General features: G+C 43.7%; 1 protein-coding gene across 5 annotated transcripts in view; it reads right to left on the reverse strand.

Moving 5' to 3' along the window:
- FAT1 (FAT atypical cadherin 1) overlaps positions 1-24,680 on the reverse strand; it is a 125,665-nt gene that overhangs the window by 87,100 nt on the left and 13,885 nt on the right. For all 5 annotated transcript variants that reach the window (XR_002180039.2, XM_070781738.1, XM_019953462.2 and 2 more), the window contains exon 2: positions 18,916-22,198. Coding sequence is in view for 4 of the 5 variants with exons in the window: in XM_070781738.1 (XP_070637839.1) it covers positions 18,916-22,180 (3,265 nt within the window). In the remaining variant the exon portion in view is untranslated. The remainder of the gene's footprint in view (positions 1-18,915; positions 22,199-24,680) is intronic.

Here is a 24,680-nt window from a genome sequence, read left to right on the forward strand (position 1 = left end):
GTCATTACTAGGATATGACAGGAGGAAAAAAAAAAAAAAATCCCAGGGTGCACATCCCAAAATTTACACAGAAAATCCCCAAAGCTGAAACTGTGAACTTTTAAACTTTGAGATGAATTTAAAACTGAAGTAACACAGAGCAAGTTTACAGAAAGGCTGCTTATCATCATTGCCCTTCATCTCAGAGAGAATTATGAAAAGTACAGGTTTTAAGCTACAAAAGCTAGCAATTTCACAAGCCCATAGGAACTTTTTTCTTAAGCACCATAGGTTTCACTTCACTTGGAAATGGCAGACCTGGTCTAATCACATCTTTTCGAAAATCACTCTGTAAAATACTGTCTTAAGACATCATACACATTCACATGAGGAAGATTTAGGCACCATAGGTCAAATCAGACTGGAATTATGTTACCACCCCAAATATGCACCCAAAAGACAATATGAATAGGACTAGTTTAATAAGACATGTTTATCCTTGGAAGAAAAGCTATGACAAACCTAGACAATATTAAAAAGCAGAGACATCACGTTACTGATAAAGGTCCATATAGTCAAAGCAATGGTTTTTTCAGTAGTCATGTATGGATGTGAGATCTGGACCACAAAGAAGGCTGAGCACCGAAGAATTGATGCCTTTGAACTGTGGTAACTGGAGAAGACTCTTCAGAGTCCCTTGGACTGCAGGAAGATCAAACCAATCAATCCTGAAGGAAATCAACCCTGAATATTCATTGGAAGGACTGGTGCTGAAGCTCCAATACTCTGGCCACCTGATGTGAAGAACTGACTCACTAGAAAAGGCCCTGATGCTGGGAAAGATTGAAGACAAGAGGAGAAGTGGGTGACAGAGGATGAGATGGTTGGATGGCATCACCGACTCGACGGACATGAGTTTGAGCAAGCTCTGGGAGATGGTGAAGGACAAGGAAGCCTGACGTGCTGCAGTCCATGGGGTCGCAAAGAGTTGGACACAACTGAACAACTGAATAAGTTACAAAGGTTAGCAATTTCGCAAGTCCATAGAACTTTTTTGTTAAGTACTACAGGTTTCGTTTCACTTGGAAATGGCAGACCTGGCCTAATTACATCCTTTGGAAAATCATTCTATAAAATACTGTCTTAAGACATCATATATGTTCACATGAAGAAGATTTGACCCACATGTCAAATAGGACTAGAATTATGTTACCAATTCCAAATATGCACCACAAAGACAATACAATGGAACTGGCTTAATAAGAGATGTTTATCCTGGAAAAAAAAGGACACTTAATTGACTGAGAATTTTACAAAAGCTATCACTAGGCAGTTTTTAATTGAAAGCAAAGTTCTAATTTGAAATGAAGAGCTAGGTCGTTTCCCAATGTCCATTAACTCAAAGCAAGAGAGAGGCCAAGTTAAATGATTGCAAAATGAGCTTCCATCTACTCTGACACTAGCTTAACATCACAAGAATTGCTCCACTGTAATATTTTTATATGACAGGATCTAGGCCATCAGCATCTTTGACAAAGAAAATTTCTGCAACACCAGCAAAATGGGTTTTTAACATCCTAACTAAATACCATCCCAGACATTCAACTCATCACACAGAAATACTCAACTCGTCCCACCCACCCTTCCCCACAAGGTGCACCAACCAACCACGGAGGAACAGACGTGCGGCCATCACCTCACTGGGTGACTGGGCCTTGCTCTGGGGCGGCAAGTATTCTTTAAAGTAACTGAACACAAATCTCTGGGTCTGCACTGTGGTAACAGACACTGGAAGTGGGGCTAGTGTGCATGGGGATGTGATGTAAGTGCAAATACACATCAACTCAAGGCTTCAGGTGAATAAAATGCAAGGTCTCAACACTTATGTTGATTACATGCTGAAATATATGTTAGATTAAATAAAGTACATTAGTAAAATCAATCTCGGGTGTGTGTGTGTGGCATCCATGTGCTCAGGAGCTCGGTCATGTCCAATTCTTTTGGGACCCCACGGACTGTAGCCCGCCAGCCTCCTCTCTCCATGGGATTTCCCAGGCAAAAATTCTGTAGTGGGTAGCCATTCCCTTCTCTGGGGGATTTTCTTGACCCGGGGATGGAACCCTTGGTCTCTAATGTCCTCTGCATTGGCAGGCAGTTTCTTTACCACTAGGACCAACTTATATACATGGACAGCCCTATTGAGTAATATTGCCTCAACTGGTACACTAATTTTTCATTAAATATTTGAAAAATAAAAGCAAACGTTGGCAGAATTTATATAATTGTGCAAATATAAGCTGTGAAAACAGGCTCATTTTTTTCATACAGGCACTTGCATTGGAATAAAATGCTTCAACAATAGGGTATTTCCAATAAACGGTTGTATTGTCTGCTCTGGGACATGAATTTGTTTGTTGTTACACAGACTGTCTTAGTTACGCAGACTGTACTGATTAGGTGTCATTAATACTATAATGAAGGTTCATCTCTAATCCCCAAATAGAGAATTTAAGAGTGCTAGTCTCTTAGATGAGGCTTCCCAGGTGGCTCAGTGGTAAAGAATTTGCCTGCAATGCAGGAGAGATGGGTTCGATCCCTGGGTTAGGAAGATCCCCTGGAGAAGGTAATAGCAACCCATTCCAGTATTCTTGCTTGGAAAATCCCATGGACATTGGAACCTGTGGGCTACAGTTGATGGGGTCGTAAAAGAGTTGGACATGACTCAGCAATGAAACAACAGCAGCAAATTATCTTATATAAAACGATCTTCCATATACTCTATTTTCAGAGTCACTATTAAAATATCAAAATTCAGGTTAGCATCTCTAGACCAGGTTTCTAATGAAACCTAAATTAAACTTGTTATAGAACCTTAATTTCCTATGAAAGAATTTTATTAGAAACAAGACCATTCATTTTGATATTTAATTATGACTGTACAGAGATAAACAATGAACAAATATTTACGCTTTACTGAGGTCATTTACCCTTTTCTTCTCTAAGGAGGATTATTTTTCCTTGTTTTTCTAATCTCTTTGCAGAAAATAAAACTAACCAGGGTTTAATTATATCTTCTTAAAAAAATAAAAAGATAGCCACAAATTTCCTTTTCCATGGATAAGTCAATGTGATCAAAGCCATTAATCTCCCAAATTTCCAGACAGAAACATCACAATGCTTAGTCAGTCAGTACATTTATGAGTTTGTTGCCAGTCGGTACATTTAAAAGTTGGTTTCAAGTCCTGAGATTTAAAATGTCATGGGGGGATTTTCCAATTTATTCTGTTGCATTTGTCCCATAACTCTAATAAAAGTTAACTTTAATATAATACTAAGTGGCATTAAAATACATCTTTAAATTATTTTTAATACATTTCCACTTAAGCTATACAGATGTATAAGGAAGATTCATGAAGCCAAGAGACAGCAAAGCAACCCTCCTATATCCCTCCCTCTTTCGATATTCCCCAGATCGTCCCTCCATTTCCCATTTCCCCAAGTCTTCCTCTAAGAAAAAGTAATAAATGGACGAAATAACTTGTGACAAATTAATCAACAAGACAAGTGGCATACAAAAGAACATTCAGAAGCCAAAAGCTATTTGTGAAGACGCCTGGCTGCCGTTACCAGACACTCAGTCTCTCTGCCTTTGGCATTAAAATGCTGTTCAGGAACTGGGATCCTCAAATTCCCCTGGGGGCAAGCAACTTCAGAAATCTCTGTGCTAACAATTGGGAATAAAGACTATGGGTTTGATGTCTTTAGACTTGCTATCTTTGCTCAAGTTCTAGCTTTCATGAAAATGTTCTTTTAAACAGCTTGAAGCATTTTAAAACTATGAAATATTTTAACAGCATTAAAAACCTTATGTATACATGAATATGTAAGGGAGAACATTTTCAAGGCACTATAGATAGATATTTTCACAATTTTCAAATGCTTTTAAATTCTTATTACATTTAATATGCAAAAGGAGTTTCCTTAAAGGGAAAAAAGTCAGGTACGGTGACTGTAATGGACTGAGAAATGAACAATACTTTGCAACTCCTCCCATCGAGAGGTGGAGTCTATTTTCCTATCCATTGAGTCACCTTGCTCAGTCAATAGAATGTAGGAGAAGTGGCAACAGATGAGTTCTGAGCACAGGCCTCAAGAAGTCTTGCTGCTTCCATTCTCAAGCTCTTAGAATCCTGAGACCATTATGAGAACAAATTCAAGCTAGTCTGCTGGGCGATGACAGACATAGGGCCTATAGCTCTGGCCCCCAACCACCATTTAACCATCTCCCAGAAGCTGAGCCATCATGCTGACAGCAAACGACCCAACTCATGAGAGCTCAGCTGAAGCTAGCAAAGGAAGCACCCAGCTGAATCCAGCCCCAGCTGCCAACCTACCGAAATGTAACCTAAATAAACTGGTGGTATGAAGCCACTAGGTTTAAGGTGGTTTACTTCCCAATAAAAGGTGCAGAGTTCTCCGTGATTTTCCTCGCAGTATTTCAAATCAGCCCAATGATGATGAAAGTTTCAATTCAGCTTTGAATTTGTCTGCATTTACTCCACTAAATCTTCTAATCTCCCTCATTAAACTTAACCCAGACATCATCTCTCCTTTTCTTGTAACTCTCAACTGTTCTCAAGCACCAAGTGTGCCTCCTCTGAACAGATCTCTACCCAAAAACAGAGAAGAACTTCCATAAAGGTTTTCTGCTCTTCCTTGAATCATCCTAAGGAGTTACTTATATGTTAGAGGGAGGAGGGGGGAAATGTTAACTGAATTGGACACTGCTAACCATCTATTCATAGAGATGAAAGGTGTGGAATCAGATGCCTAAATAAGCAAGAAAAGCAGACAAAGAGCAAATGTTAGTTAACAAACTTTTTTCACCTAGATGCAGTCACTTAAATGAGAATATTTTTTGGTTTTTGCATATATTACTCTCTTTAGAGTCAGGGCATTGAATTTCTCCTTAATTTTACTATACTTTAAAAAAAGGTTTTGCTATAAGTAAACAGCATCCCTTTAACAGAAATAACCAAGAGATTTACAACCGGCAACAAATGGCTTTTTAAGAGGCCAGTGTATATATGCTCAATCTACTGCAGAAAGCTGACAGTTTCAAAAACACTCTAGAAGTAATTACTTCTTTCAAGCTTTAAGAAATTCATCAATAATGATACTCACAAATAAAAAAAAGGCTCTATCAATCTAAAAGTCTTTCAAGTGTTCAAATTTTTGCCAAATAACAGACAATAGAAATGGATATTCATCTCAGTACTTAAAACAAGAAATATTTTTCAACCCAGAGAATTACACGGGCTATGCTACAGCCCAAGAAAACAACAATCCCTAAAGCAGGTGTCCTCACCTAGGAAGCCACAAAAGCAAGGATTTCTAATTCTAGGTGTTGGTAACTCAATCTGACAAATGAAGTTGCTTCTGGAGAAGGCAAACTATAACAAAAGGACTTGGTACCACTACTGAAATTCTGCTGTGGCTGTAAACCTAATTCTTTTGCTTTAAATTATTTCAGAGATATGGAAAAAGCAGTATTCTAAGTGGAAGATCAGTTTTAACTATAGCACATATGACACCTTTCTATCCCAATTAGAATTTTCTCTCAATATTCCAGGTAGAACAAATTTAAAAGGTCCTTCCCAATCATAGTTACTTAGCATATGTGTCTCCTTTTATTATTTGGTAATAATCTATTTCAAGTGCAAATTGTTCTCATATGCCAAGTGCCGCTGTGTACCTACTACATGCCAGGCACGCTTCTAGACACCAGTAATAACAGCAAGAACACAAAGTCCCTGTCCTCATTAGCTACTATTGTGGTAAGTGAAATGACAAAAGTAGGTTTTCTTAAAAATATGCTGCTGCTGCTGCTGCTAAGTCGCTTCAGTCGTGTCCGACTCTGTGCAACCCCATAGACGGCAGCCCACCAGGCTCCCCCGTCCCTGGGATTCTCCAGGTAAGAACACTGGAGTGGGTTGCCATTTCCTTCTCCAGTGCATGAAAAGTGAAAGTGAAGTCGCTCAGTCATGTCCGACTCTTAGCGACCCCATGGACTGCAGCCTACCAGGCTTCTCCATCCATAGGATTTTCCAGGCAAGAGTACTGGAGTGGGGTGCCATTGCCTTCTCCTAAAAATATGCTAGAATAGTTCTAACATACAGTTTATGTAAAACACATTATTTGAAAACTCAGGGGCTTTAAACCTTATATTCTGTAGACGCGTTTGCTTTTCTTTCTAAAACCAACAACATTGAGCTAATTAAAACCAAACATGGATACTATTCATGTTCATTCTTTTCTAATCAGTTTTCATCTTCTCCATGAAGTCATCACTCTCTTAGGAAAGAGTCCTTAAACTGTTTTAGTTCTATCCTTTAAAAGCAATGGATTTCCATTCACATGTCTCAAACAGTGAACTAACTTGTTTTTTACACGGCAAACTCATCTTTTTTTTTTTCATTTAAAAATGTAAACACCTTCAGCTGAGGAACAGATCAAAGAAGAACAACATCATGGAACAAACATTTACCGGCCTTATCAAAAGACGACCATCACCAAACAAGTATTTACTGATGAGTAACTGTGTGCCAAGCACTGTGACAAGATAAATGAAGATGTCTGAGATAGCTTGAAGTCACGTAGTTTTAAGTCTAAACAGGCAAGTAAAACTGTTAATGAAAAGCCAAAAGCAAGGAGTTCCCTGGTGGTCTAGTGGTTAGGATTCGGTGCTTTCACTGCCCTGGTCAAGGAACTAGTCTTGCAAGGTGTGACCAAGATTAAAAAAAAAAAAAGCTAAAAGCAAATGGATCTCAGAGAATCTTTTAACCAAGAATTTATGGTTGAACTGCTTTAAAATACTTTAAAAGTTAATTCAAATTAAAAGTTTTCCAAAACAGCTTTCTTTCCAAAAAGCTGTTTCCAACTAACAAAATGCTTTCAATTTGTGATAAAGAAAACATATTACTTCATAAATGATTCCAAAATCACTGTTAACAAAAACTGAAAAAACATATTTACTGGAAGTGATAGGAATCTCATTACCTATAAATCTCAGGGCTTCCCTGGTGGCTCAGACAGTAAAGAATCTGCCTGCTATGTGGGAGACCTGGGTTTGATCCCTGGGTTGGGAAGATTCACTGGAGGAGGGCATGGCAACCCACTCCAGTACTCTTGTCTGGAGAATCCCCATACATCGATCAGAAAATGTTCCCACACAAACATTTATTTCATCTTTCACTGTAAAATTATTCAATGCTCCTTTTACAACAAACAGTCGCCTTAAAAACAGGCATTATTCACCAATTTTTTTTTTTAATAGAAGACTACTTACAAAACTAAAATAGTTTATTAAATCCCCAATGCTCTGATTTTTTAAGGCCATTTAAATAAAAATCCAGTCTGTCAAGAGAGTTAAATTCAATTATTAGAAGTCCACATTCTCTCACCCTGTTTTACTTTGATAAATAAAGGCATACATGTAATTTGGGCTATGTAGGATTTCCACGGGAAGCTGGCTGTTGTGTATATATGTGTGCACGCGCACACGTCTGCATGTGTGTGTGTGCTCAGTCGTGTCCAACTCTTTGAGACCCATCAGCTGCGGCCTGCCAGGCTCCTCTGTCCATGGAATTTTCCAGGCAAGAATAAGCTGCCAATACTAAATATCAAATCCTGGTCCAGAGGGTTGCTTATTTAAAGATGGACATATTGCCTATCATTTTACTACAATCGTTTGTCTAATCAATCTTAATGGGGAGACAGGAATATCTGAAGATAACAGGTTTGCAACAAACCACAGGTTATTACTTCACTTGGAAACAGACTTGGATAACAGATTCTCTTGAATCATTTTACGCACGTGCACAAACACACAAAGAAGTGATTTCCATTTGTCCATTGTAAAGGTTTACCTCCTTCATTTATAAAGCAGAAATAAAACCCACCGCAGAAGCACATATTAGACTAAGTGCCATATACTGTACGTAAGACACTTGCGGGCTGTGGAGCATTATACAAATGCTGTATTCTCCACTGTCACCACTGTGATCGCTGCTCCTCCCATCTCTGGTCCTCCCTCATGAGAACTTTTGAGGACTGGTCATCCTGGAACCTCTAGGACAGAGGGACTTAGACCCAGGGCCCAAGGACACTGAGGGTCTTGAATACAGTTAGCCATTCATGAGTCCCTGGTTCGGTAAGAAAACTGCTGAATCTCTGAATAGAGAATACACAGCTTTCAACAGGTTCTGAAAAGTTTTTGTGGTTCTGAAAACAAGCCTGTTTTGAAGATCTGGGCTCACGTATCCAGGCGGGTAGGAGAAGAAATGTCTTACACCATTTTCACGAACACCATTATTATCTGGTACAATCAGTCTGTTTGCAGAACAAAGGCTATGCGTGCTGCGTCAGCCTCTGTGATTAAAAGCAGCAGGAAAATGAGTAAGACCGTGCTCTGTCCTTGAGTTCTGGGACACACACACGAATAAGAGCAAAAAACAAAAAACCCTGAGTCAGATACGTACAGAAAGGGGAATAAAGACAATCAGACTAACGACCTGGTCTCAGGAAACGCTTCTCAGGAGAGGCAACAGTGGCTTATTAGGCCAACCTAAGAAATATTTCCTGAGTGCCTATGACATGAACCCAGTATAAAAAGTTTAGCATCCGCCCTCACAAGGAGATGACAACTGAGAAGAAAAGAACTGTAAATAAACAATTACACTAGAGTGAAACTCACAATAATGTGGAAAAAAAAAAGCCACATGCAAGAAAAGAATCAGCTCTATATGAAGGAGAAAGCTTGTCAAGAAAGATTTATTAAGCAGAGTCGGAAAATAAGAGCCGATCAGGAGATCAGTCAGCGTATTACCAGAAGGCAGGGAGACAGGAAGGGCGGGGCGCAGAGAGGTGATCGGGGAAGGGAGGGGCCCCACGTGGCCGCAGCACAGGATGAGCGGTAGTGACGAGGGAGCACAGGCAAAGGACACAGGAGGAGAGAGGCGAGTTCACTAGGGCATCACTGGCTACGCTGGAGAGCCTGGACTTCGTGTAATAGGGACTAGAAAGGTTTTCAGGAGGAATTCCTCGAGAGATGGAAGCCCCTGGTCAAGAACCATCTCTGTATTACCCAGAATACCCTCAATGTATCACACCTTTGTGATTGTTTAATCGGTAAGTCACATCCGACTCTTTAAACCCACGGACTATATAGCCTGCCAGGCTCCTCTCTGTTCACGGGATTTCCCAGGCAAGAGTACTGGAGTGGGTTGCCACTTCCTTCTTCAGGGGATCTTCCTGACCCAGGGATCAGCCCTAATCCTGCAGTGGCAGGTAGATTCTTTACCATAGTCACCTGGGAAGCCCTGTGTCACACCTTAAACCACATCAATTTCTATGACACTACTTAGTTTAAAGAAATACGTGCATATAAATACTTCAAAATTCGATGAACAGAGTACATTCCCATCTATTTCTACTCATGAATTATGATGATGATCTAATGAGACAATAAGGAGTACGTCAAGGCTGTATATTGTCACCCCGCTTATTTAACTTCTATGCAGAGTACATTGTGAGAAATGCTGGGCTGGATGAAGCACAAGCTGGAATCAAGACTGTTGGGAGAAATATCAATAACCTCAGATATGCAGATGATACCACCCTTATGGCAGAAAGTGAAGAAGAACTAAAGAGCCCCTTGATGAAAGTGAAAGACGAGACTGAAGAAGTTGGCTTAAAGCTCAACATTCAGAAAAGTAAGATCATGGCATCTGGCCCCATCACTTCATGGCGAATAGATGGGGAAAGAGTGGAAACAGTGGCTGACTTTATTTTGGGGGGCTCCAAAATCACTGCAGATGGTGACTGCAGCCATGAAATTAAAAGATGCTTACTCCTCAGAAGGAGCGTTATGACCAACCTAGACAGCATATTAAAAAGTAGAGACATTATACTTTGCCAACAAAGGTCCGTCTAGTCAAGGCTATGGTTTTTCCAGTAGTCATGTATAGATGTGAGAGCTGGAGTATAAAGAAAGCTGAGTGCTGAAGAATTGATGCTTCTGAACTGTGGTGCTGGAGAAAACTCTTGAGAGTCCCTTGGACTGCAAGGAGGTCCAACCAGTCCATCTGAAAGGAGATCAGTCCTGAGTGTTCATTGGAAGGACTGATGTTGAAGCTGAAACTCCAAAACTCTGGCCACCTGATGTGAAGAGCTGACTTATTTGTAAAGACCCTGATGCTGGGAAAGATTGAGGGCAGGAGGAGAAGGGGACGAGAGAGGATGAGACGGTTGGATGGCATCACCAACTCAATGGACATGAGTTTGGGTAGACTCTGGGAGTTGGTGATGGACAGGGAGGCTTAGCATGCTGCAGTCCATGAAGTTGCAGAGTCGGACATGACTGAGCGACTGAACTGAATGAGACAATAAAATAAAGAGCTTAAAATAGGGCTAGTACACAGTGGGGTTAAGTTAGATCTAAGCTCAGTCATGTTGGACTCTTTGCGATCGCATGGCCTGGAGCCCACCAGGCTCCTCTGTCCATGGGATTCTCCAGGCGAGAATACTGGAGTGGGTTCCCATGCCCCTCTCCGGGGGATCTTTCCGACCCAGGGATCGAACCCAGGTCTCCTGCATTGCAGGCAGATTCTTTACCATGTGGGCCACCAGGTAAAGCACTCAATGAATATTAACTTCAATTACATGTCAATGGTGATAAAGATGAAGGAAATAAGAGTACAATATGGCTAAACTCGCTCAAAGTAGAAAGAAGTCTTACATCACAGAAATAGCTGGGTAACTTTATCAAAAATGAAAGAAAGAAAGAAAAGCAAAAATCAACTAGGCTAAAATTAAGAAGACAACATTTGGTAGACTTTCTCCAGTATAAAATAAATAAGACACCGCTAAAGAATCTCTTTCAACGGATCTGTTTACTCAGCTACACGGACGCCTAGCAATGAAACAGGTTAAATACGATAGCAGACATTCCGAGAGGGCATACTTCAATTCCCAAGGCAAGTTAATTGATAAGACTGGCCCTTGAAGTATATATGTGAATAGTTTCCTCCACTTTTATCACTGCTGTTAAACTGGATAACTGCCAACTCAACAAGTTCCGCATGTGCCCTTGAATAACAATCTTTCCAAGCCCATTTATCCTCAGTAACAAAGACATGAAAGGCTGTGCTTCGTGGCACTGCGTCCCGTACGGTGAGCACGCACTCTGTACACCAATACGCTTGGTTTTTTAAAAAACTAAATGCTATGAAGGCAGCTGCGAAGCAAAGCAGCACACAAAATACAAATAGATAATTAACAACTTGACAAACCCAGGCTTGTGAATGCAAATAATCCACAAAGTCAAAACAACAGCAACGAAATGGTTAAGAAAAAAAAAAAAAAATCCAACATGAGCAAACAACTCGAGTTTCAAGATTTACTCAATTTTCAGAATTGGGCAAGGCAGGCAACATGGAAAGAACAGCCTGGATGTGAATGGGGTATTAAATCTTTACACACACAGGCCACTCAAAGTATGAACACTCAGGTCTTCAACACGTTCAGAACATAAAGGTGGTTCCCTGCCAGGAGGGCTGCGGGGGAGAACAGGCTCATTAGGGCGTCGAGCCACACGCGTCACGGTGGCGAGGACAGCACCTGAGGCCAGGGCACCGAGGAGGACAAGGTAAGACAACAAGGACACAAGGAAATCCATTCAAAGAGGAAGCGTGGGCTAAGCCAGCTCCCGCCGCTGTGTGGGTTAAACTGGTTTTAAAGGTTAGCCAGGACCCTAACAGCCAGCTAAAACAATGTTTCCAGGACAAGAGGCTTCGATTAACGTCCAACAGAGTTCAGGCAGGCAGGCAGATGGCATTTTTATTCATGGGAAGGTCAGAGTGTCACAACTGCAAACACAGGTGAGATACCTGTCCCCCGCCACCAGACGGCAGAGCTCACTACTGTCTATATTCGGCACCAGATACTAAACACTTCAGAGCAATAATCTAAAGTGTTTAAATGCCACCACTTCGTAACACTAAAACTCTGTTCTACTAAATGTGCCAAAGAGCCACACATCATTCTGGGAATAAAAATGAAGGAAGGAGAGTCTCTGAGTCAATATTCCTTTCAAGACCAACCCTCAAATTTAGGACTGAAGTGAACAGCCCAGCCCACCCCCATTCAGGCCAGACTCCTACTCAACTGGTGGTTTTTATATGGGCTCCCTCCGGAGAATGCCATGGACAGAGGAGGCTGGTGGGCTACAGTCCATGGGGGTTGCAAAGAGTTGGACACGACTGACCACAAACAGTGTGGCAAGACCACTCTTGAGTGACGGCAGTTCAGTGCAGGGTTCCCGTGCACACAACTCCCTAGTTCTGCCACTTAGCACTCAAGTGGTTTTGCCTATTCAGTGGCATCCAACTCTGCGACCCCATGGACTGTAGATCACTAGGCTCCTCCGTCCATGGGCTTCTCCAGGCAAGAATACTGGAGTGGGTTGCCATTTCCTTCTCCAGGGGATCTTCCCAACCCAGGGATGGAACCTGGGTCTCCTGCATTGTAGGCAAACGCTTTTACCGGCTTTTAGCCGCCAGGGAAGTCACAGGTGTGAGTCAAGTGTGAGTTGCAGCTGTGAGTCTTAGTTGTGAGGATTAAACACGTTAACATACATAGAGGGCTTAGGACAGCACTGGCCGTGACACTCAGTATCTGTGGCTCATTATTACCACAACGTCCACGTCACTACTGTCATTATCACCAAAGGCTTGACGCCGGAGAGCACCCCAAGTGGTTCCAGCCCGTCCCCTCCCGGTTCTGACCCTCACATGCCACGCAGGACTGGATCAGTGCACTGCACACCTTCACCACGTGCTGCTCAACAACACGAGACCACGCGGAACCACAGGGCACAGGGTGTTATATCCCGCCCCCTCCTCCAAGCACCGTCCCTCGGCGCCTAAAGCATCAACTTGTTAAATACACAAATAACTAAAGGAAAGTTTTCACTTTCATGCATTGGAGAAGGAAATGGCAATCCACTCCAGTGTTCTTGCCTGGAGAATCCCAGGGACGGGGGAGCCTGGTGGGCTGCCGTCTATGGGGTCGCACAGAGTCGGATGTGACTGAAGCGGCTTGGCAGCAGCAGCAAAGGAAAGTTGAGCCCTGTTTCCTAGCATGGAAACACACATTACAGTATGTAAAATACAAAGCCAATGGGAATTTACTGTATGACTCAGGGAACTCAACCCGGGGCTCTGTAACAACCTAGAGGGGTAGGATGGGGAGGGAGGTGGGAGGGATGTTCAAGAGGGATGGGACACATGTGTGCCTATGGCTGATTCAGGCTGATGTACGGCAGAAACCAACACAATACTGTAAAGCAATTATCCTTCAATTAAAAATAAATAAATTTAATTATTTTTAAGTGAAAAAAAAAACCCACAAACCAAAACAGAGTTCCCTTTGGATTTCTAATGAGATCCTGTTTTCACCTTAAAACCCTCCTGGCTCCCCAGAGGATCCCCGCCCCAGCAGAAAGGACTACCATGCCCTCCATCCTCTGACTCAGAGTCACAGATTCTTTACTCCCGACCAGAGCAACGGCACATACATGATCATAACATGCTTCCTGCCAAAGCCCCTTTTTCGGTCTCACTGGGGCCATGAAACCAGTTTCCTTTCTCCTCAACTTTCTGGGGAGGAGAATAAAGAACAGGACAGAAAGCAGCTGTGGCCACTCGAGGGAGGAGATGGCGACACAAAAGCCCTTTCACCAGCACATTTCTTCACTCCCTTGCGGCCTCCCACCAGTCCCTATTTTAGTTCCTGCTGCCAGGAATTCTAGACCCAGCTCCAAGCAGGGTAACTGGTCCCACCCCAGGAGATCACACTTCTAGGAACCGCCCGGCCCTCAGCCACTCTTACAGGCTTTTCAGTCCTCCAGCTTGAGCCCATTAATAGCCTTCCTTCTCCTCTACAGGCTACTATCTGTCCCGAGAGAAGTGGCCGTAGGAAAAATCATGGGTCCCTGGCAGTATGCAGGATATCCTACTTTTAAGTTAGGAAAAGGTCTTTTTTAAACTTGAGCGAATAATTAAAATCATAATGAAAACACTCAAGAGCTCTGCCAAACCAGACTGAATCCCCAGAGGCATTCTCCCTCCTCACTGAAGTCAACAATAAGGTGAGACTGGACTGGAATTCCCTTCTGTTTCCACCAGGCTAACTCATTGCTCCTTCGTCCCCTAAGCCAGTCTCCAGACCTAGGAATGGTGCAGTAACACTCCCCCGGAATGACACTGTAGCTGGGTTCTCTCAAGAAAGACATAGTCCTTAGCCGGGTTCTCTCAAGAAAGACGTAGTCCTTACTCTCCCTCCCGTCATTCATGAACGATGATTTATCCCATTGCAACAGCTGTTACTTCCATGTTAATTCATTCCAAGTCTTTTCACTGGAATGTAAATTTCAATCCTGAAACCACAATTGGTGTTCTAAGAGTAATACAGCCCTAAGAAGTTCAAAAATTTGCTTTTATCTTAGTGAAAAACACGGTCTCCCGAAATACGTCGAGTCAGAAAGGGAACACTCTTACCGGGTTGCATTACAGTAAGAGCCCAACTGAGGCGCTCCAGACAGTAGGGAAATCACACACAGAAGGCGTTCATTACGATACAGACACGGGTGGAGCAGGGCTCAACTAAACCCTGCTTCGATATGAGGTCCCGTTAACAATTTTAAAAGTAAACCTTTTGGCCAAGCCTTTCGCTAGTTTTAAAAATTATACCCTATTTTAAAAATGAGCAAAGACCTGCAACGTTTTATTGGCGCTCAAGTAATAATTAAGTTGGTTTGGTCCTCACCAGCCAAGAATACTAAGCTGAATTAATTCCACAAATCTCCAGAAGGAAGCCCTAAGATTCTACTCTGCTCAACTCGGAAGCTTCCGACAAAGCAACCAGCAATGTCCTGGAAGTGAGAATGGGGTGAATGCTAAGAAGTATAAAGTCAGGCAAATAAAAACCGAAATGTGAAATTACACATTTCCAAGATACCTACTCCTGTAACATTTCTGTTAAACCTGCTTTACAATCCTCACTGCAGATTTTAAGGAGACAAAAAGGGGAGACTCTTTATAGAGTACTGGAGATTGATCTCTAACGGCAGGCTTTTCAAATAATGTTTCACCCAACACTCAACCCTTCCAAACCTCAATCATGCGGGCTTGGATTTGTCAGAATGGTTCACTAACACCCAGAAGCCTCTCTAGGAAAAAGCATATGACACAGTGAGAGATTAACTGATGAGTCAAATGACTGTCACCCCTACACTGCAAGTATGTGTTACCTCCCTGCAAAGCCAATTAGCAAAATATGCATAACACCCAGAGCTGACAGGGCTGTTCACTCAAATACATATTTTCGGTAGTCCATAGAATTTCCATTTCCAAAAAAAAAAAATTGTCAGGGGATATTTCAAGTTTAAGCAGCGTTTTTTTGTTTTGTTTTTTTTTTTTAAGGGAAAAGGGAGGATCTTAAAAATAGTAAGAACTAAATTCAGACAGCTGAATATGTCCTCTGTTCTATGAGAAGCATACAAATGATATGCCTATGTAACAATGCTGAAATAGGTAAAACACCACAAAAACTTGATTTTATTATATTCAGCCAATGATCTAGTTTAAAGTTAAGTCAAAGGCAAGAAGCAAAGCGACAATGAGGCGGGCAGGTTCATGGTCTTCACAGTCACAGCAGCTCTGAACAGGCCCACGGCCATCAGCCCTGTATGAAAGGCATCACTAGAGGAGAAGGTGAGAGCTCAGCAGAAGTGGGCAAGCAGCAGAGACTTAAGTTCTCTTTGTCTGATTCTTCAGGAACCCATGGACTGAAGCCCACCAGACTCCCCGGTCCATAGGATTCTCCAGGCAAGAATACTGGAGTGGGTTGTCATTTCCTTCTCCAGGGGATCATCCCAAGTCAGGGACTGAACCTGGGTCTCCTGCATTGCAGGAAGATTCTTTAGTCACCAGGAAGCCCATACTGACCTTCTAGAAAGATGCTAATGACTCCACCTGGGCCAGGCCAACCCCAACTCATGCTGGAGTTTGCCTGCCTTGTCTGAGGGGGTACCCACTGGTGTTTCAGAACTGCCCCTACTTTTCCTCATCTGCCAGGCACCTCCCCACACTCCCAACCTGCCTTCAAAATCAGTGAGGCAAAACCCAAACAGAAAAGTGGCATATCTAATTTAGGATTTCTATCGCACAAACATATTGACTTTTCATGAAGGAATTCGACACCATGATATCAGATGTCTTGCTGGGGATCTCTGTAAACGCCTGGGCTGATAATCCTACTGACAAAAAGAAAATATCTTGCAACGTTTACCAGAGCAATGTATAAAAACTATTATATCACCTTCATGCAACTTCAAAAGCATATAAACCTAAATCTGCTGTATTTTCCTCTATAACGGAAGGACTATAGAAGAGATGACCTAGAAATTTCCAATTTTTCTCTCACCTTTAAATCTCAATCTTTGTACCAATGCATAACAGTTGATCATACACTTTCCTAACCCGATGCCCATAATCCCAACCCATGCCCGGCCTCTCACTAAATTACCACCCTTGAAGTCTAGCCCTGCCCTTCAGCTTGAAAACGACTAAAATTATTTCAGAACGCTGCCCTGTTCAGCTGGTTGGCTGCACACCCTCTCCCCTATCCGCCCACCCCCAATAGTAAGACTATTCCAGTCTCTTCAATTTATAGACCAAAAATGCTAGTTTCTAAATAGGTCTTTAAAAAGCAACAATAGAAATACTCTTCTGAACTTGAAAGAAAAAAACCCAAAAGACAGTGCTCACATAATTTAAGACATAAAGGAAATGTAAATTAAGATTTTGTTTCTATTTTCTATCTTTCAACTATGACAGTTCTCTTTCAAGGTGTTCAAAGCCCACCTTGGAAAAGAAAAAAATAAGTAGGAAAAATTGTCCTTATGAAATTCATAAAACACTTCATACTTTCAGCTTCAGTTACTAAATTCTGGGTATTTTTCTATGTTGCCATTGTACCTGAAAACTAATTCATATCAGAGAGTATGATAAGGGAAAAGATCCATTCCACTCTTCAGGTGGGTGATTACTAACTGCTGCTGGCAACGCTATTTTCTCTTGAATTAACCATTACAGATCTTTTGGATGAGTGGCAGATGATGAGTCTGCAGATCTATACCACACACTAGAGGTATGTAATTCACTAGAGAAAGAATCCTCTGAATAAACAAAAACATGTTAAAAATTGTGTACCCTCTGAAATCACTTATTTCTAGGACAATAATTAAATTTTTCACTTGCTGTACACCTATTAGACATGGAACTGCACACTGGGGTGGGTACTGAGTGAAGAACTTATTTGTGGCATTACTGAATAAAAACTTGAAGATTTAAAACAATAAGAAAAAAATATGCCTTTTAGAATGGACATATTCGTAAAGGAAATAGCAGTGAGATTAATAAACAAACCGAACTCCATCTGTGGCTGATGACTGCTGGGGTTACCCCAGTTTCCTTCTATTTTCCCTAGCAGTTTCAGAAGGCAGGACATTCAAAACAAAAATAATCTTTAATTTACTCATTCAATCTTTTACCATGTAATAAGCAGCTTCTATCAGGCAATATCTGGTGGGTGCTGAGGACAGAAAATATATGCGCTAAAAGCCTGTCCTTAAAGGTAGTTTTGTTATGAACTGTGTCTCCCGAGATTCATGTGTCCAAGTCCAAAATCCCCAGTCCCTCAAAACATGACTGTCCTTAGAGACAGGGCCCCAAATGAGATAAACGAGTTAAAAAGAAGTTAAAATGAGGGGGCGGTCCCTCATACAAAGAGATGAGGACACAGACGTTAACAGAGAGGATCATGTGATGTCACAGCGGACGATGGTCAACTACAAGCCAAGGAGAGAGGGCTCGGGAGAAACGTACTCTGCCAACACGTTGATCTTTGATTTGCAGCCTCCACATGTGAAAAATAAATTTCTGTTGTTTAAGCACTGTGTCTGTGGCAGACCTCTGTTATGGCTGCCCCAGCAAAGTAATAACACGGTTCACACACCAGCAGGGGAGACTGACATATAACTATAAAATCCATGAAAAGCAGTTAAATTAGAGGTATGTACAAAATGCAAAATAATACATATATACTCTAGCATAAATGGCTGTCCTGGATGTTCTGTTTTTAGGTCCTCGTTCCAGGAGGAAGGATGTATAACGGAGCATTGTTACCACTTCCAAAAGACATTAAACAACAGACGATAACACGTTATTTCACTTTATCCCCACAAAAATCTTTCAGTAAATTGGGGTGCCCCCATCTTATAGGTGGAGGAAGTCAATTTTAAGAGGATAATCAATTTGTCCAAGACCATCAAATTAACAGCTGAGAGAGCCACGATTCAAAGCCAGGTCCCTCCAACTCCACCTTCTACAGCCTCCATCTGCCGTTCAAATGAAACCTAGAGAGCGTACACGGTCCTCTCTCTGTAGGCTCCCTTACTTGCGGGTGTGCACCAACATCTGAATAGCACGCCAGGCAGCGGAGTGGTCGCCTATGTCTGCACCTGCACCAGCTGGAGAAACTTCGGAAGGGCCTCTCAAGAGTTACAGAAAAATCACAATGAAGCTTTTGATAAGATAGAGAACAAACCTGGAGGTCAGGATCAGGGGTCATGGTTTCAATTCAGGTTCCTCTGGTTCCATACTACACAAAGACACAGGCAACAGGACAAAAAGCATGGATGTGCACTGCGCCCTAGGGGCCAAAGGGGAACTGTGAAAGAGTCAACACGGGGGACATTTACTTTAGAAAGAAATGAGAGGGAAGAGCAAGCCAGCGTAAAGAGAACACACTCACCTGTTTCTTCATCTATTCTGAAAACACCAACACCAGAACCATCCCGAATGGAGTAGTGGATCTCCCCATCTCTTCCCATGTCCTCATCACGAGCGGACACCTTCATGACTGAAGAACCAAGAGGGGCGTTTTCTTTCACCGCACCCTTTTCCACAAAGCTGGGAAACACGGGCGGATGGAGGTTCTCATTCACGTCGATGACCTCCACTTCAACGTAGCAAGTGGAAGACAGAGAAATGGGCTTCCCTTTGTCTTTGGCCCTCACCGTGAGGTTATATACCTGCTTCTTCTCAAAGTCCAACTGCTGTATGATCCTCACGGCTCCGCTGAGCTTATCCACATCAAAGTTTCCTTCTCCGTGGTCCAGGAGACTGTACCTCACTTGACTAGACTGACCCAAATCAGGGTCGTGGGCCTCTAACCACATGATTATGGTCCCTTCTGGAAGGTCCTCTCGAACTTTCACGTGGTAATTAGGGGGAATAAACTTGGGCGGGTTGTCATTCACATCGTCTAAGGATACTTTGAGAATCACCGTAGAGAGCAGCTGGGGTTCTTCCCTGGCTTGATCCCTGGCTTCAACCTTTAAGTAATGCACCTGCTGCTCCTCACGGTCCAAGGGGTTCAGGATTTTAACCACTCCAGTCACGCTGTCGATTGAGAACTTGTCTGTGTCGGTGAGAATAGAGTACCTCACGTGTCCGTTTGGCCCCAGGTCTTTGTCTGTGGCTTCCACCTGGATGATTTCACTGTTTATCTCTTTGTCTTCGCTCACTTCAACAAAGTAGCTCTCCTGTAAAAATTCAGGTGGATTATCATTGGCGTCCAGGACTCGGATCTCCAGCAGATGCCACGCCGCCCTCTGTGGCAGTCCCAGGTCAGACACTGTGATGTTCAGGGTGTACCTGTCTGTCGTCTCACGGTCAAGGGGAGACAGGATTTTGAGCATCCCCGTTTCCATGTCCATAATGAAGCAGCTATCTTCATTTCCTCCGGAAACGGCGTAGACCAGCTTCCCGTTGAAGCCAGTGTCGAGATCAGTAGCATTCATGACAAGCAGGCTGGAACCCACAGGCTGGTTTTCCTTGACCTGGATCCCAGCTGGAAGAGTACTTCTGAACTGGGGCGCGTGAGCATTGACAGAGTGGGAGTCAAAGAAGACGTCCTCGACCTCTCCCTGGCTGTGCAGCTTGTTCGCCTGCAGGAGTTTCTCCGCCAGCATTTTGGCCACGCCCGTCTCCTCACACTGCAGGCTGACCGGCTTGCGAAGGGCAGCCACGGTCATGTTGATGTATAACGGGGTGGCAAAATTCTCTCCATCTGTAGCCGTGATTCTCAGGCTGTGAAATGACACCTTGGCCCCTAAGCCATCCATCAGCGACTGCTTTAATGACAGTACCCCGGAGTTGGGGTTCAAGCTGAACAAGTCCAGTTCATTTCCAGCCTCGATCTGGTATCGCACCAACTGAAGTTCATCTGCATCGATAGCAGAGACGGTAGTTATCTGCTCCCCGACGCCCAGATCCCTGGGAATCGTTCCTTCACAATTTATCTTCTCAAATAGGGGTGTGTTGTCATTCAAGTTATTGAGAGTAAGGGTGGCAAGGATCTCAATCTCCCGGCGGTAGGGCGAGCCCCAGTCTGATGCGCGAATCCTCAGAGTGTAAACCCGTGGCATCAGCTCATAGTCCAAGTTTTCTGAAGTACTCACGGCGCCTGTGAAATGGTTAATGACGAACGGCACGTGATTTAAGTTTGCAATGCTGTAAGTCACGTACCCGTTCTCACCCTCATCAGGGTCTACAGCGCTCACACTCATGACCGTAGTACCAATGGGCACGTTCTCATCAAAAGATGCTTTGTAGGCTGTCTGAGTAAATTCCGGAGGGTGACTGTTGGCACTCAAGACTTTAACCAAGACTCTGGTCGAGGCTTTTCTGTCACTGGTTGTGACTTCGAGTTCAAAATGGGATGCCTGCTGTCTTTTCAGGGGTTCTAAGATGGAAATGAGACCAGTGTTGTGATTCAGACTGAATTTAGCTTTTCCAGGTGTGCTTTTAAAAACATACTTCAAATGAGGGTAGCTAGGCGTGGCTTTTACCATGACCACAGGTGTGTGGGGAGGAGCGAATTCGCTGATTTCTGCTCTGTAAACCTCCTTCTCGAACCTGACCGGCCCCACTTTGAACCGTGGTGAAATCACATGGATCACTTTCACAGAAGAGAACTGGGGAGGAGTTCCTTTGTCTTTCGCCTGGAGCGTCAGGTTGTAGCCGAAAGGATGACTGTCCCAGTCGATGGCGCCAGTGGCTTTGAGCTTGTATTCTCTGCTCCCTGGAGAGGACCTCACTGTTCTGAACTGCTGAAGGAGGTCTCCCGCCACGATGCTTAAAGAAGCGACCTCCCCATTGGCACCCTGATCGCAGTCGTCCACGGTCACGATGGCGTACGTGGGGTCCCTGTCCAGTTCGGACGGTGACGAGGTCACGGCTGTTATCACGGGGGCACACGCGTTGGCCTGCTCTACGTGAACCGTGAGCTTGGCCATGCTGCTGATGCCGCTGCTACCGTACAACTTCATGCCGCGGTCCACGGCGAGAATCTCCATCTCGTAGACACTGGTCTCTGTGTAGTCAAGTCTGCCCGTTAAAACAATGGTGCCACTGGTGGGGTGGATGGCAAACATGTCTGTTCGGTCTTTGAAACTGTAGTAAAATTCTCCATTGGTGCCTATGTCTGCATCCGTGGCACTGACTCTTGCGATACTGGTCCTTATGGCTGTGTTTTCAGGTAGAGACACGCTGTACGAGGTGGGGGAGAAGAGGGGTCTCAGGTCATTTGTATCCAGCACTTGCACTCTGACCTGTGTTCGTGCTTCAGCGTTAGTATTTTTTTCCACTGCTTTGACAATCAACGTGTAGTGGTCTTTCACTTCTCTGTTGAGAATAGCTGTATTTCCTCCTTTGGTCCTTATTCTCAGAAAGCAAAAGTCTCCAAGAACGTACTCTTCGGCTTTGAATAGGTTTTCGTTGTCTCCTGAGATGATTTTGTACCTTAACTCCCACAGTGGATTTGTCATGTAAATACCCATCTTTACGGGATGCCCCACGTAGGTTTTCGCTGCAGAGTTTTCATGCACTGTGACATTGTACTGGAAATGTGTGAACTGCAGGGGCATCTCTTCCAGCGTTCCGCTTCCATCACCATCTCTGAAATGCTGGAGGAGGCGCAGCAGAAGCAGAAGCGAGGCCAAGTGCCTCCCCATCGTTTAACTGTCAGGCACCTACGAGCCAAGCAAATAAGAAACATTACTTCAGGGAAATGAACAAAAAGTGTACATCTTTTCTTGTTTCAGACCTCACATTTTAATACAGCATTCGCCATCTACACAGAATATGAGTAAGTGCAATGGTTTTCCAATAGAAGTATCAACACTGCTAATATTTCTAGAATTACTAAGGTCAAGAACAATTTTCAGTTTATTGACTCCAACGATCTTAATGACCATCTGCCAGCTGTAACAACAAAATTTATTCCTGCACTTCAATCTTGAAGGTAAGTATGCTGCTGCTGCTGCTAAGTCACTTCAGTCGTGTCCAACTCTGTACAATCCCACAGACAGCAGCCCAACAGGCTCCTCCATCCCTGGGATTCTCCAGGCAAGAATACTGGAGTGGGTTGCCATTTCCTTCTCCAATGCATGCATGCTAAGTCGCTTCAGTCATGTCCGACTCTGTGCGACCCCACAGATGGCAGCCCACCAGGCTCCTCTGTCCACAGGATTCTCCAGGCAAGAATACTGGAGTGGGTTGCCGTTTCCTTCTCCAGAAGGCAACTATGACTGCTAAAAAGGTACACAAAGGTCTGTTTAGTCAAATCTATGGTTTTTCCAGTAGTCATGTATGAATGTGAGAGTTGGAGTATAAAGAAAGCTGAGCACTGAAGAATTGATACTTTTGAACTGTGGTGTTGGAGCAGACTCTTGAGGGCCCCTTGGACTGCAAGGAGATCCAACCAATCCATCCTAAAGGAGATCAGTCCTGGGTGTTCATTGGAAGGACTGATGCTGAAGCTGAAACTCCATGACTTTAGCCACCTGACGCGAAGAACTGACTCATTTGAAAAGACCCTGATGCTGGGAAAGATTGAAAGTGGGAGGAGAAGGGGACGACAGAGGATGAGAAGGTTGGATGGCATCACCGACTCAATGGACATGAGTCTGAGTAAACTCCTAGAGCTGGTGATGGACAGGAGGCCTGGCGTGCTGCAGTCCATGGGGTCACAAAGAGTCAGACACGACTGAGCGACTGAACTGAACTGAAAAAGGTACACAGTGAAGACTCTTTCCATTTGGTACAGGTGTGTGCATGCTCAGGCGTGTCCAACTCGTGACCCCGCGGACTGGGGCCCACCAAGCTTCTCTGTCCATGGGATTTCCCAGGCAAGGATACTGGAATGGGTTGCGATTTCCTTCCCCAAGGGATCTTCCCCACCCATACGTCTCTGTGTCTCCTGCACTCGCAGGCAGAATTCTTTACCACTACGCTATGTGAGAAGTCTTTGTTTACATTAACTTACATGAAGTGAAAGTGAAAGTGTTAGTTGCTCAATTATGTCTGACTCTGTGACTCCATGTACTGTAGCCCACCAGGCTCCTCCGTCCATGGGATTTCCCAGGCAAGAATACTGGAGTGGGTTGTCATTCCCTTCTCTAGGGGAGAAGGCAATGGCACCCCACTCCAGTACTCTTGCCTGGAAAATCCCATGGACGAAGGCTGCAGTCCATGGAGTTGCTGAGGGTCGGACACGACTGAGTGACTTCACTTTCTCTAGGGGATCTTCTTGACCCAGGGATTGAACCCAAGTCTCCTGCATTGCAGGCAGATTCTTTACCATCTGAGCCACCAGGGAAGCCTACATTTCCTTGTATAGAGTAAATTAAGTGCTCAAAACCTCATGAACTTAACACTATTACAGTATCCTGAGCATGAGAAGCTTCGGACAACTAAATCAGAACAACCAAAAAAACTGTCAATGGTGGTTCTATATAACCTCCCATAATGACAGCTTACAATCTCATTTCAAACTTTATCCTGAAATTATATTTCTTTATAAGAATAATTAAGTTCACTCCCTACATAATACAAGGGTTTAGCATCTCATTTGGCACTATATAACTATTTAAAGGTATTAAAATAATTATATCATCAAGTTTAATACTAAGGTCATTTCTGAACCAACAAACTGAGCCAAAAAAAGTCTGTTCAGAAAGAGAAGACCACTAGCTTGCTGTCCAACAGAACCTGCCCTCTCTCAACCAGAGACGCGGATCTTGGCGTCAGCACTGGGGTGTCATGACTGCTGCCCACAACCAGTACTCAGAGGACCCACTGTCTTCAGGGCTCTGAAAAACCTGTCCCCTGAACACAAAACACAAACACATGCAAACACATGTAGAGGGGCCGGATCAGCAAGGTAGCAGGCACTGCAGAGGGCCCAAGGGTGAAGCAGGAGGAAAGAGCACATTTGAGAAAGGGGTGCCCTGAACCAGCAGCAAGGCAGCCAAGACCACTGGGCTGGGGCCTGGCTGGGAAGCAGGACAACTACCTTCAGACCAACTGTTTCCCTAGGGGCCGACATCATTCACTTGGTAAATCAAGGCAGCTTCACAAGAGGACAGGACTGTGGCCCTGAAAAGGACCTCTCCAATGAACACCTGGGAAATGGGACTGCTCCCTGAGCTGAGAGAAACAGCAGGCTGGAGG

This window comes from Bos indicus, chromosome 27 (genome assembly GCF_029378745.1).
Source record: "Bos indicus isolate NIAB-ARS_2022 breed Sahiwal x Tharparkar chromosome 27, NIAB-ARS_B.indTharparkar_mat_pri_1.0, whole genome shotgun sequence".
In the NCBI taxonomy this organism is placed as follows: domain Eukaryota; kingdom Metazoa; phylum Chordata; class Mammalia; order Artiodactyla; family Bovidae; genus Bos; species Bos indicus.